Source organism: Solanum tuberosum, unplaced genomic scaffold, assembly GCF_000226075.1.
Source record: "Solanum tuberosum cultivar DM 1-3 516 R44 unplaced genomic scaffold, SolTub_3.0 scf00469, whole genome shotgun sequence".
In the NCBI taxonomy this organism is placed as follows: Eukaryota; Viridiplantae; Streptophyta; class Magnoliopsida; order Solanales; family Solanaceae; genus Solanum; species Solanum tuberosum.
The window spans coordinates 100,443-114,146 of record NW_006239395.1 but is presented as its reverse complement, the minus strand read 5'-3'; the positions used below and the strand labels follow the sequence as shown (position 1 = coordinate 114,146).

The window sequence follows — 13,704 nt, the reverse complement described above, 5'->3', positions numbered from 1 at the left end:
TTTTGAAACATCCAAGAGAAAAAAGGAGGGGAGATTTGTCTGCTCACTTAAAATAGTTCGTGATCCCCACTTCACAAATAGTCATACAGTCGAATAGTTGAGTTAGACAAGGGATAACGATCGAACTATCAAAGAATTAAGAGTTCTTACACGCAATACCAAGTCAAAATCAGACAAACAAATTGAAACGTAACTGATGAATTATGAACATATAGCATAGTCTTCACAAGAAAGCAGATGAAACATACAAAGAGAAATAAATACAAAGCAAATTACAACAATCCATGGACTCAATCTTTCTTCTTATCTTTTTCATTTGAGGAAAAGTTGAACCATGGTATCCACACAAATGTATTCCTTTGGTAGAGCTTATATGCATCAGCTCTATAGTTTTGTCTTACCATTTTCTTCTCAACAAGCATAGTGACATATCCCAAACACATGCTATTTATAAGTGCACCAATAAAGATCCAATTTTGGCCCAAATTCCATCCAAATAAGGCCAATCCCCACCACCACAATTGCTCACCTAAGTAATTTGGATGTCTTGAGTAACACCAAAGGCCTTTGTCAAGAATTGGAACCATTGGCTGGCCAAGTTGTTGAAGTTTCTGATTTTTGGTGATGAAATTGTGGAGCTCTGTATCCGCGTAAAAGGCGATTGTAACGCCAGATAAGCAGATGGAAATGGCAATGAAATCCAAAAAAATCAATGGTTTATCAACTGAATGGACAATATATAGAGGAAGACATATCCCCATCTGTAAAACCTGCAAGCAGCAGAGCCAGAATTTTCATTAAGGAGATTCAAAATATAAAGAAAGTCGAGTAGATTCAACACTATTGTTATATAAATTTTGGACGAAAGAGGATTTAAATATTTTTTGAAAAATATAACACTACTATATATGATTTCGGGAGGGGACCATGGGTTCACGTGAACCCGAGGACCTCCTCCTGTATATGCCCCTGACTCTAAAAACCTCGCACCTCAAGAACTAGACATCTAAAGCATGGACAACATGACGTTGAATAAACCGAGAATATGAAGTGGTCTGAATCTGATGCTATGTTAGATGAAACCACATGGAGTACAACGACCAAGGGTCTCCCAGACCATTCCGCTTTTTTTTTTTGAACTTAGACATGACTTATAGCTATTTCAATTTAATTACTAGGTTTTTCACAAATCACATAAAAAAAAGGATGTACACATGAGTACTGTACTGTCATAAGTAGAGTCTGAGGAGGGTAGAATATACGCAGTCTGCAAACGTAACTTAAAATATACCTGTTGAGAGAGATAAATAGCAAAGAAAGAGATCCACCACCAATTTTTTCCATATTGGTTACTCATATCTGTATATCTCCAATCTTGTTTAACTCCCAACTGCCAATTTTCCCTTCTGAAGTAGCTATGAATCATCCTAATACTCCAAATCCATGTCAAAATTGTCACAATCCATGACCTCAATTGATTGTATTGTGCCATGGGAAGATTGGCATAGAAATGTAACAACATTACTGGAATCACCATCCAGTACAAACCTATCATCTGCCAAAATCAAAATGTGTGTTAATCAACTTCGTCTCAATTCCAAATAAGTTGTACAAGCGGAACTACCTTAGACGAAGGGTGGTTCAGTGCACATCCTTTGCCGAAAAATTATATTAGTATACATAAATAAAATATTAGCTATTATGACTGTATATTTAATTTTGCACACCTTTCACCAAATCTATTATGATTGTATTTAATTTTGCACAACTTTCACTGAATTTCTGGCTCCGACACTGGCTATTATGTTGGAAGCGTACATGAAGAAAACTATGTGCATTTCTACTGTTAGGCATGCATGCCAACAAAGTCTCATATACATAATTGAAGAGATAAGGAAACTATACACTTATTGGGTGAGACCTTTTAGGAAAAATCGTGTCGATTTGGCCCAAAACGAATAATATTAAGTTGGTTTATTAGTAGCCTATTAAGTCAACCTTTTGGAAAGTCAAAAGGTTTTTTTTTTAACAAGACCTTGATGAAGCACAGTGTCGCTCTAATATATGCAAAAATGCTTCTCAAATCGCAAAACACAAATTGCTACTTTCTAAAAATAATAATTCAAAAAACACTTCTAACAAAAGAAACACTTGAGATTTTGGAAGTTTGACCAGACAAGCTATAATAATATAAGTTCATTGCATTTCAGGTAAAATTCAAAAATAACCACTTATTAGTCCCTATAAATAAAAAAATAAGGTTCAACTTCAAAATCTCTGATCAAACAAGATTTAAATCTATATTAATTCTTAGAAATTTTTAGACTTCTTGCTACAAATATGCCTTATACAACTTTCAATTTAAAACTTTTCAAAGAATTTTTTTAAAACTAGATTCATCAAAGTAAAAGATGGAAGAGTACTATAGTTACCCAATGAAGGTTTGATTGAAGAAGAGCAATAAACCAAAAGAGGACATTAATATTGAGGAAAAACATGATATTTGCAAGTAAAATTGGATGGTTATTGCACCAACTCCACAGTGAGTTGTGATCTTCATTGTGTATATTATGAAGGAAACAAAGGTAGAAAAGAATACAAGGAAAAGTGGCTAAAAATGCAATCAACCCATTCTTGAAGTTGCTTAGAGTAGCCATATTGTTATATTTCACTATGTTGTTTGTGAATTATAATGTGAGGTTCTAATTTATAAAGGATTCTAAAAGTCACACCTCCATTTTTATATGGTAGAGTACATTTTTTCCCTTTTTTTTCTGCTAAAAATGATCAATACTTTCACATAATTAGAGTAGAAAGGGTCTTCTTTTTAAATTTGAAAACTATTAAATTTTAAACTTATTATCATTTTGTCTTAAATATGATGATCTTATAGCAAAAGGGGGATACTTTACATTGTCCATTAATTGTACTATATTTCTGATTTTCTTCTTCTTTTTTTTGTTTTTTGTTTTTTTACACGATGTCTGATATTCGTATTGTGATTTTTGACAAAATTTTAATTTGTGCATTGCAATGCCTATTTCTAGAAATGATACTCCAATTAAGAATAAAGAGATCTCAATCATCTCATTATCAAATATTTTAAGACTTAATTACCTATAGATATTCTTTGAATGAACTTATAGTAATAGTATAATAATTATTTAAACTGACATCTGACGGTGTATACAATTTATAAACTTGAAACCGATGCTCCAATTAAGAATAAAGAGATTTCAACCATCTTATCACCCATTTCAAGGAGGCTTAATTACAAATAAATATTCTTTCTATGATTTTATAGTAATAGTGTAAAAAGTTATTTAAACTATGTTGTATAAAAAAAAATATTTTAAAAAAAAATTCTTGATAGTAAAAAAAAATGTATAATCATTGATGTCTTCACTACAAACACAAATAGTTACTAATAGAAAATTAACCACATAAGTCATTATTAGAAGTGCCCATGCAAATCCACATTATTGTCCAAATCAAATTTAATAATTATGATTATACTATTCTAATGGTGGAGTTAATGATTAATATTGTAGCCCACATTAGTGTTGTTAATCATTTGCAAGAATCACACCTTACCTTGCACTCATAGCCAAAAGTGTATATATAGGTCCCCTCTAAACGGCTGTCCGTGGTCCCCTCTAAAAATAACCTTTTTTTTCAATCGACTGTTCATCCTATGTTCGATATTTGCTTTAGGTTTTAATGAATACGAATTTATTTATTGAAAAATCTCACTTTGAACTGTAAAGCGTTCTCTGACAAGTACATTGGCGTGCAAGAGATTTTTCTTAAGCGTATCAACATTTGAAGAAGTGAACTAATTTCGTATTGCTTACTATTATTTATATATGCATATATATAGAAGGGGGGGATCAATGAAGAACAATGCCATTATACTATTTAAGGCAAGGTATATTCAACTCTGTTATCAAAAATGATTTCATTCTCAAAGGTCGAATTCAAAAGCTAATTAAGAATGTAAATATACTTACATAGTTACATTCACCAACAAGTTCGTTTTATGAGAAAACTTTACATATAACTTTCGTGAAATTATGAAGTGAATCAATAAATACACTCTAGGCATAAAAAAAATTTGTGATGGAAAGTGTTTTTTTCTTAACAAATCTTATTTAATGCGAATCTGAATTAGTGAGCCTACACAAGTAAATCTTTCTAAAATGTTCTTATTCCTCTCTTAATCATATATATGCTTTCTTGTTGATTTATATTTAACTTTAGAGATTGATTCTATAATCTTAATATATAGCATATGGTGGAAATCATGAGGCTATGGCTATTGATGCTGGTTTAACGGCTTATATGATTAATTATTATTATTTGTTAGGGTTTCTAGAAAGGTCCACAATTGAGAATCCAAAGTTCTTTTTGTTATTTTTCTTTAGTTTAAGTTTTCTTTGAAACTTCCATCTTCAAATATATTTTTTTTTTGGGAAATTTTGTTATAAAAAGTCTTTGTTCCTAGAAACTCTATAATTATTAATTATAACTCTAAGATCATCATTACTTGTTTTAGATCTTTAGAAAAAACCTACCAAATAACTTATTGGTAACTATTTCAGACGATAACTTACTCTTTTATGCTCGATGCATCACGAGCTTTATTTTATTATTGTGTTTTGCATTCATCATGACTCCGCCTCTATACAAAAGTTGTTGAATTGTCTTCTTGGTATTATCATCGTCTCAAAATAAAAATATTTGAACCTTCTTATATTGAGATTTGTCCAATATTTGCAAGAAGAAGGGCTACAAGCTAAATGTTATATACTTAACAAATGTTGGCTATATTTTAAATAAGGAAGCCGTAAAAGTGGCTACCTCGTATCAATTCTGCTCTATAAGGGATTTGGGCTGAGCCTGGTCCATCCGTTCATAAAAATAAGGAAAATAATAGGCCCATTGAATTTTTCTAACCGTATAATTCAAAAATGAGGATGTTCGGAAGGTGAGAGTGGCCTTCTTGGTGGATAAGATGAGGAAAGTGCTACTAAGTTTGAATATGTGAAGAGGAAATACATAGACGCACTAGTGAGGAGGTGTGAGCGGTAAGAGGTTGGTTATAGTTATAGAGGGTACGAGGAGAGGCCGCCACTGGAGAGGTTGGTTATAGAGGGTACGAGGAGCGACCGAAGTAGTATTAGGGAGAGGTAATAAGACAGGATATGATGCAACTTTAGGTTAGTGAGGACATGACCATAAATAGAAAGGTGTGGATGGAGGACACGTATTAGAATAGAAGATTAGTAGGTAGTGTAGCATTGTCTTGTTTTGCTTATGGTGGTTGGTGTTTGTCATTGTACTAATTGTTTTATCGTAGTTCTTATTTTTGACATTTACCATTGTTTATTCTTGTTTTCAATAATCTATCTTAGTATGTTGTTTACTGATTATCACACTAGTTTGTTGTTGTCTTTGCTCCATTCTGATAAACTTCGCATCGCTTTCTTGTTACTTGCAATATTTTCTTCATTGTCTCCGAACCCTACTTGTGAATTATTCTGTGGGTATATAATCCGTTTTTTTTTAAAAATGACTCTAATCACTTCCTTCACCTTAATATCAAGTCAAAATAAACCAAACAAATTAAAACGGAGGGAATATGTTTTAAAAGGATCAATCATTGTTTTGGCTATAGCAAATAATTCAAATTAAAGCGGAAATTCCAATACCACATAAAGGTTACTTGCACTTTTGCCCTTATTCTATCCAACTCTTTAATCTAAGCCTCTCATAACAAAAAATAAAATAAAATCACAGAGCATAAATTTTTATTTTTCTATCATAATATTCAATAAATTATGTTTCAACATGACTTCAATTTCCAAAAAACTTGCGTCACACTAGGCTTAAGCTTAGTTTTTCTTATTAGAAAATCCCTAACAAATGCAACTCCATACATGAGAAGACTTGAACCCGAAACCTCTAATTAAGGAAAAAGAAATATTTATCGCTGTACCGCAACCTCATTGGTAGGCATAAGCTTAGTTGCTAAAAAGTAAAAGTTAAAAGACCAATTCCTGCAATTTTATGAAATGTTTTTTTTTTAAAAGCATATCTTAAATTGGACTCAAGGAATTGGAAGCACATGAAATAGACTGACACAAAGTGATTTCAGCATCATTACTACATGGGTTTATATGCCTTGTCTTTGACCAAGTAACCATAACCATGTGCTTCCTCTGACATAGATTATGCTCTACACAACTAACTCCATAACCCTTTAGGAGTGACGTTTAAGAAAACAAACAAAAAAAGCCTAGGTCCCCCCAACTTAACTTACAAAAGAATCACAAAGTCTCACGTTCAAATGCAACAAGCTTTAAAGATGGGAGGTCAGACGTACATTGCAAATCGGTCTTCTTCACTACCGTAGAATTAATCAAGGTGCACACAAACAGACGTTAACAAAAAAGAAAAGGCAATTGATCCACTTACAGGAGCTGCCCCCTATGCACACTCATGCCAAGAATTGAAGTCGTTAGGATATCAAAAACTCAAACATCTCAGGCACTACAAGGAATGAGGAGGTAGATAAGTACTAAATCAGTTTTAAAGATTCAAATAAAATAATTATATAACACAAATATCTTGGATAGTAAAGATCAGAAGGGGCAAAAAAATAATCATCCTTTTCTGATTACAAGAATATAGACAAACAGGAATCAATAACATATTATCACAATTAAGCTGCAGATTACAAATATAGACTGCAAACACGTTGAGAAAAAGAGTATAGAGCAAAGTAAATGCCAAGAGCTACCTATACAACCACACCACCACTGCCACTCAAGCTGTTTGGCGAAAAAGTTAGCTCAACTTTGATAACTTGAGTACCTTTCCAAGCTGATATCTAAGCAGAAGGGGATCAATAGTCAAAGTCAGAAGCACACCACATTTCATCTACCGGCCTTTTCCAGTGTTTGGATAGACTTCGATCATAGTCATTGGCATGCTTTGTTACAATTTTACAATAAACCATTAGTGGAAAATAGTAGAGTTGTCAAGTAGACTAGGAATACACCAAGTCTATGCAGAATATCTTCTCAGAGCTGTAGTAGTTGGGGTTTCCTCGTATTGTTATTGAATGTTGCGTGTTAACCCACTTCGAGCTACATTTCTGCAGATAATACAATGTGATTTAAAGTAAGAAAAAGCAGTTGATGGAACAAAGGAATCAAGAACCACATAATTAAACTGACGCAAATTTTTGGTAATGGTGTCAAATTGGAATGTCGGGTTAAGTTTGGACGAGTTAAAATAGAAATCAATGAAACGATTATTAACCTACTCACCCCAATTTGATTGTACCCAAAAAAAAGAAGATTGGATCTAGATAGGTTTAATAGTGGTCATATGCAAGCAACCCCCAAAATTATATTTCCATTTGTTTGTTTTCCTAAGTAGTAGCTATACATTTGAATTGTTAAAAATGATCAATTGTGAAATAAAGTAAAATTGTGTCCTACAATCGAAACCCTTCTAACAGATTCATTTGGGAGATGGCAAGCAGAAAAGGAGGTGTTTACTAACATAGAATTGTGTTAAATGAAAACTAAAGGCATACCTTCCAGGAGGCAGCTGAGAACTGCTCACTGGACCCTTTGAATTTGCAAATCTTTTGGCTCTATTCTCTTGGTCTTTCTCAACACGCATGGCAGACACCTCCTTCTCCATGGCAGCAACCTCCCTTCTCATTTTTTTAGCCTCAACCTCCATGGCTTTTGTTAAGGTCTCTACTTTCTTAGCTAACATCTGAATTACAACGACAACAGTCAATCATAGCAGAATGTCATTAGTGAACAAAGTCATAGTATAGCTGAGCAATCAATCTAACCTCAATGGCATCATCCTTGTCTTTAAGACTTTGATCCTTCTCATTGCCTGCTTTCCTCAAAGCAATTACTTCCTTTTGCAGCAAATCATATAATATTCCAGGTATGGTATCTTCTCTTTCTGTCACTGGTGTGTCGTTGCTTTTTTCAACTTGACTTGCTTTCCAGGAACTATTCTCAGTCTCATTGTCTTTGGTTCCATCACACGACTTGCTGCTGTTGAAATTTGGACCTGTACCATTCAGAAGGTTTTTTCCCCTGTCCAGTGACCTTGAGCCACCATCAAACGACTTTGATGTCCCTTTAGCATTCTTCAGCACTGTGCTAGACCCAGAAGATCTAAGCTGAAATGATGGTGATCTCTTTGGTAAAAAGCCATTATAGGTTAATTTGGAGATGTTTTCAGCGCCTCCCAGTGATTGCCGGCGTGAAGGACCATTGCTTGAACTTCTACCATCTGGTGTACTGCGAGTAGCTGAGCTGGATGATCTTAATGTCTCTTCAAGGACCTTAAGCCTCAGTTGATATCTCTCCTGAGGAAAATGAACGACTTCAAGTTATAACCAAATTGGGACAGACGCATAAAATCACACCCATTTATTGGACTGAATTATTACTTTTAACATGGCTTCTGATTTAGCAGCTCGTTCAGTGACAGCGAGCTTGTCACGCAATGTTTGCATCTCACCCTGTAGCATAAGATTTTGGAACACACTCATTAAACTACATAAACAAAATGCAGTACGTTCTATCAAGACAACAGAGCATACTATCTCATAGTGATCAAGTGATATCACTGTACCTGCAAAAACCTCCTTTCTTCAAGCCATTGTTTCACAGGCATTACTTTATCATTGGCATCTTTCCACTCATTAGCAACCACAGTTGCTACCCTATTAGCTGTTACCTTGGCACGTGCCAGTTCTCGATCAAGAGTTTTTCTTTCTTCCTGGAAATAGATAAATATAAACACTCCTGCACTTAATTTTGTCCATATACTAACTGTTTCAGAGTATAATTCAGAAAAGTCTAGCTAGGATAGATTACATTCATCTCTTGAACTTTCCGTTGATAATCCCGGACAGCATTAGCAGCTGCACCACCAGCAAGAACAGCCTCCTCAAGCTCACGTACTGTTTGGGTAAGCTTTTCAACCTCTGCAACCTTTTGGCGATGCATTCTGTCCAATATTTTATTTTCTTCCTGATGTATGTTTGTAATAGAAACAAGATTAGTAAAAAGCAGTATTGATTATTAAAAACTAAAAGGAGAGAATGCTGCAATGTTCAGATCAACAGAAACATCAGCCCTGTGATCAGCATACCTGGCATATTTCTATCTGTTTCATCAGCTCTTGGTTCTTGTTCTGAAGGTCATCCACCATAGAAGCTTTTGCTAATGCTGACTGCACAGTTCTCTCAGCATCAAGTAAAGCTGCCTCTTTCGACTTTGTAAGACGATCCAGTGCTTTATTATCATCTTGCAGCTTTGCAATCTGCACAGAAGGAAGGTGAAAGAATAAGAAAATCTATGAAGTTGAACTTTTTACCTAACCACAGCCAGTTTTTAAATACATGCACACACCTCCTGACGTGCGAGCTTGAGTTCAGCCTCCAAAGGTGCAAGGATGGCTTCAATAGGCGGCATATCATCATCTTTTTGGGCAGCATGGACCCTTCTAAGAGTGGCTTCTGCTGCAAATTGAGCTGCCATGGATGCTTTCTTCTCATCATTAATTTTCTTAATTTCAAGATTCTGCCAAGCAAGAAAATTATTTAACAGTTATAGAAAGCTTTAAAAAGAAAAAAAATTGACGAGAAAAGTTCGCATTAGTACCTTGCTTTCTAAAAGAGATTCTGTCAACTTAAGCTTCTCGTCGACCCTTGACAACTCATCCGTGAGCTAAAATAAGGACAAAATAGAAATCTACATCAGTTTTTCCTCTTCAACACTGATGAATAGCTTAATCATCAGACTAGCATTCATCAATCAAAATGCATGATTTGGTTCATAAGGCAAGACTAAAACTAGAGCTTTGTTGCCCAAAGCACAGCATAAATGCAGTGATAAAATCTAGACCTGCCTATCACCTAATAAGGGTAGACCACAGATTCCAACTATGAACATCAAAAGCCTTATTCAACTTTTATGATTTAGAAAGGAAAGTCGCAACATTCTCTTTTGGGAATATGCTGCACTCCCCATATAAAAAATGGATTGTGGAACATTACCAGATCATTATATACTGTACATGTACTTCCAATTCATATGAATGGCAAACAGAAATCTTCAAAGTAATGAGTCCAAATTAACTCTCAAACCAGAAGAATTTAGTATGTAGTCATTAAATTACTGCAAATTACATTTGTAAAAGATTTTGTTCAAAGCAATTTGGAATAAGACAAGTAGTACACCAATGGAGATCAGGGACACAACTGAGTCCAGACTCCAGAGTGATTATTCAAATCCTAAGATTTCTTATACCTTCTGATTTATAAACACCAACAAGCAATTATCTATTTCCTAGTAATAAGACAATCAAAGTCTTGCAATCTCCACTTAATACAACATAATACCCAGTGTACTCCCACAAAGTGTGGTCTGGGGAGGGTAGAGTGTGCACATATCTTACCCCTACCTCAGAGACAGAGAGGCTAGCTATATCTGATAGACCCTTTGCTCAAGAAAAAACAGTTCCACTTAATACATCAAGAACAGATAATTCATGTAGCCAATCCCAACAATCTATTAACACTTAATTGCTCGATAGATACATATTGTATCATATGCTTAACTAACATACAAGTCACTCTTATCTTGTATTGGACAATTTCAACTATATTCATTAAGAAAGATACTCAAAAGAGAGAAAACAATTCAATTTCCTACTCCTTCCTTTTAATATCTCTCACAACACCCAAGGGTATGGCATAGTGGTCAATGACATGTGTTGAGAACCATGTCTCAGGTTCAAATCCCAAATCCCAACAGAGACAAAAAAACACTAAGTCATTTCTTCCATTGGTGGGAAGTGACAGGTATCCTATGTAATTAATCGAGCTGTGCGGAAGCTGGCACAAACACCACAATTAACCACAAAAAAAAAAGATCTTTTACACATTATGTGCTCGCATTGTGCTATAAAAGCAACATTCAACAGTAACAAGAGCAAAAAAAAGTAAATAGTGAAAACAGCAGAACCTCTTCAACAGCCTTTTCTCGTAATCTCTCGGATAACTTCAGTGCCTTGATCTCCGCTTGAGCTTCAGTCAATTCCCGGTCCTTATCTACAAAAAAAAAAACACTACATCAATCACAAAAACTCCAGAAAGCCAAAAAAAACTATTCACATAAAAAAACGACACCGTTTTAACACCAAATCAGCATTGGATCCAGCTACTATGACTAACCTCTGACTTCATTCTCAAGTCGATTGAGCTCCAATTTCACCGGATCCGAACCATGAAGAAGGTTAAAGAACTCATCCGCATCAAGGCTTGGCCTCATCACCGCCGTCTTCCTCCGTGAACTCTTCCCTTCCTTAAACGACGCCGACACTGTCAACGGCGTCGTCTCACGCACATTGCCTCCTCCACCGCCACCGACGCCGTTTTCTCCGGAACTGAACTCCGATAACTCGCCGGAAAACTCCGACATCTCCTTTCAACTTTTTTTTACCTCTCTTCTCTCACATCCAATACACCAAAAATTTCTTCCACAGAGATTTATACCTACAAAAAAAAGTGTGTATATATATATATAATTGTATAATTTTAGAGAGAGAAAGTGTGTGGAATGTTTAAGTTCAAAATGATACTAGTAGTGAGTTTCTCTCACTAAAATACAGTGATTTGGGGAGTTTGTTTTTCTCTCTCTAGAAAATCTGATTAAGAGAGAGAGAGTGAGTGAGTTGTGTTTTAGCTGTGTTGATCTGAGATTTGAGTACACAAAATAATATTCATATATTTGGACTAGTGTGACTTTGAAATGCTATTTTTTCAACTTAATTTGACTATATTACCCCTTCGTTATCGAAGAAATGATTTTCTAGTCTTTTACGAAAAAAATTATTTATATTTTTATGTAGGTATAAACATAAATGTACATTTTAACTTGATTTCATTTCACATTTATGTCATTTAACCTTTTGGTGTGTACAAATAGACACTTAAACTGATAAAAAACTGAACAAATAGATGCACACGTCATATGTGACATCCTACATGACAATTTATGTCCTACGTGGTGCTCTACGTTTATTATATCACATAGGACTCATATGTTTATTTGTTCAACTTATACAAATTTCAGTGTCAATCGTGCACACCCAAAGTTTGAGGCCAAGTTAAAGAACACATTTATGTATCTTAGTATTTGGTATCAATACTCGTGCACCTCGACTATTTTTACAGGATATCTATTACCTTCCTTCCATACCAAATTACCTTAGTGTTTGGTATCAATATTAAGATTCGATTAAATTTAAACTCAGGCTGAAAAGTTTTATATTAAAATTAAATCGCGTTCTAATAAAGACGACATTATATATAAGACTAAAACTCAAAATTTTAGTAAACTTATATAGTAACAATAAAAATCTTTTATAAAAAAGCTATAAATTTAAAAACAATATTTATAAATAACCTATAAAATCAATTCTCCATGCAAATACAACTAATATATTTGACAAATCTTTTGAAATTTGACTATAGTGACCGGTATATGACTTCATTAAATTTGAACTTGGCTTTTGTTTTTAACATTTTGTACCAATAATAAAGTGGTCTTCTTTTTTTCTTTCACTCAAAATTTATATTGAAATTTAACTAAATTTAAATTTGTGTTAAAATTTTTATACGAGTATTTTTTATTTTAGAAAAGATAATTTTGTATTCAGAATTCAAATTTGAGATTTCTAATTAGGAATAAAAACTACTTATTATTCCATTAGAGTTCTTTTGGTACTACACATAATAATATTAATATTTGGCAAATATGTTTAAATGCTTTTTTGGACTTGATTTGACGGTAGTGCCCTTCTGCTTGACTTCATTAAATTTGAACTTTTAGTTTTTGATTTCTAAATTTTGCAATAACGATAAAGTTTGTCTCATTTATATGTATAGTCAACATCAAAAGTAACATAATTCCTCCTAAAAATAATTTTAGAAAATAAATAAACCTTCAATATTATAAATAATAGGAGAAAAAATTGACTATGGATATAATTTATATCGAATTCAAATTAATCGAACAAATAAATTTTGAATACTAAATGAGTATACCAAAACAAAACAAGAATAAACGTAAACCCATTTCAATTTTAAAATTTTGTTTTCTGTTTAGCTAAGAAATCAAATTATACTATACCGCGTGTAAGAAAATAATATCTTTCAGTTTTTTAAAATTCGATTATATAAAAAAGATGTGCTTGGTATGATGGAAATTCATTATTATTATTTATTTAAAAACAAAATCAAACCAAATGTAATCGACCAATCAAATAAAAAATCTATTTTCTTGCAATTTAATTTAATTTCAATTTTTCTTTATCAGATTATAAGGATTGTGTTAAATAAAAGGGGACACCTTCTTCTTCTTTTTTGTCTCAATTTTATTTTTATTTTTTAAAAACACATACCAATAAAGATATCAATATTTTGTCTAGCATGCTTTCAGTCTCAATTTTCAAGACCAAAATATAATTATTTGCTAATTTGTTGTGTTGTCACTTTCCTAATTATTAGCTTCCCCATACATGAAATGAAAGGGCAAAAAGTCCTCAAGCCCTCAACTCAACTAATCCCACTAATTATGCCAAAAGATTATA

At 33.5% G+C, this 13,704-nt stretch overlaps 2 protein-coding genes across 2 annotated transcripts; both read right to left on the bottom strand.

Annotated features, from left to right (window-relative positions):
• Positions 1 to 169: 169 nt before the first annotated feature.
• LOC102592879 (uncharacterized protein C594.04c-like) lies at positions 170 to 2,749 on the bottom strand. Its single transcript, XM_006363978.2, has 3 exons — positions 2,433 to 2,749; positions 1,292 to 1,555; positions 170 to 770 (listed from the first exon to the last, which is right to left on the bottom strand). The coding sequence occupies exons 1-3, from the start codon at positions 2,655 to 2,657 to the stop codon at positions 291 to 293; spliced, it is 969 nt and encodes a 322-aa protein (XP_006364040.1). The 5' UTR covers positions 2,658 to 2,749; the 3' UTR covers positions 170 to 290.
• A 3,907-nt stretch (positions 2,750 to 6,656) lies between these two features.
• Positions 6,657 to 11,794, bottom strand: LOC102592543 (microtubule-associated protein 70-2-like). Its single transcript, XM_006363977.2, has 11 exons — positions 11,285 to 11,794; positions 11,076 to 11,161; positions 9,711 to 9,776; positions 9,459 to 9,629; positions 9,199 to 9,369; positions 8,922 to 9,077; positions 8,677 to 8,823; positions 8,492 to 8,563; positions 7,877 to 8,407; positions 7,607 to 7,794; positions 6,657 to 7,159 (listed from the first exon to the last, which is right to left on the bottom strand). The coding sequence occupies exons 1-11, from the start codon at positions 11,529 to 11,531 to the stop codon at positions 7,120 to 7,122; spliced, it is 1,875 nt and encodes a 624-aa protein (XP_006364039.1). The 5' UTR covers positions 11,532 to 11,794; the 3' UTR covers positions 6,657 to 7,119.
• Positions 11,795 to 13,704: the final 1,910 nt, after the last annotated feature.

Coding starts and splice junctions, on each gene's coding strand:
- LOC102592879 (XM_006363978.2), bottom strand. CDS start 2,657: ATGGCTACTCTAAGCAACTTCAAGAATGGGTTGATTGCATTTTTAGCC. Junction 1,556..2,432: donor TTCAATCAAACCTTCATTGG/GTAACTATAGTA, acceptor TGATTTTGGCAG/ATGATAGGTTTGTACTGGAT. Junction 771..1,291: donor CTATTTATCTCTCTCAACAG/GTATATTTTAAG, acceptor TGCTGCTTGCAG/GTTTTACAGATGGGGATATG.
- LOC102592543 (XM_006363977.2), bottom strand. CDS start 11,531: ATGTCGGAGTTTTCCGGCGAGTTATCGGAGTTCAGTTCCGGAGAAAAC. Junction 9,777..11,075: donor GAGAAAAGGCTGTTGAAGAG/GTTCTGCTGTTT, acceptor TCCTTATTTTAG/CTCACGGATGAGTTGTCAAG. Junction 9,630..9,710: donor AATCTCTTTTAGAAAGCAAG/GTACTAATGCGA, acceptor CTTGCTTGGCAG/AATCTTGAAATTAAGAAAAT.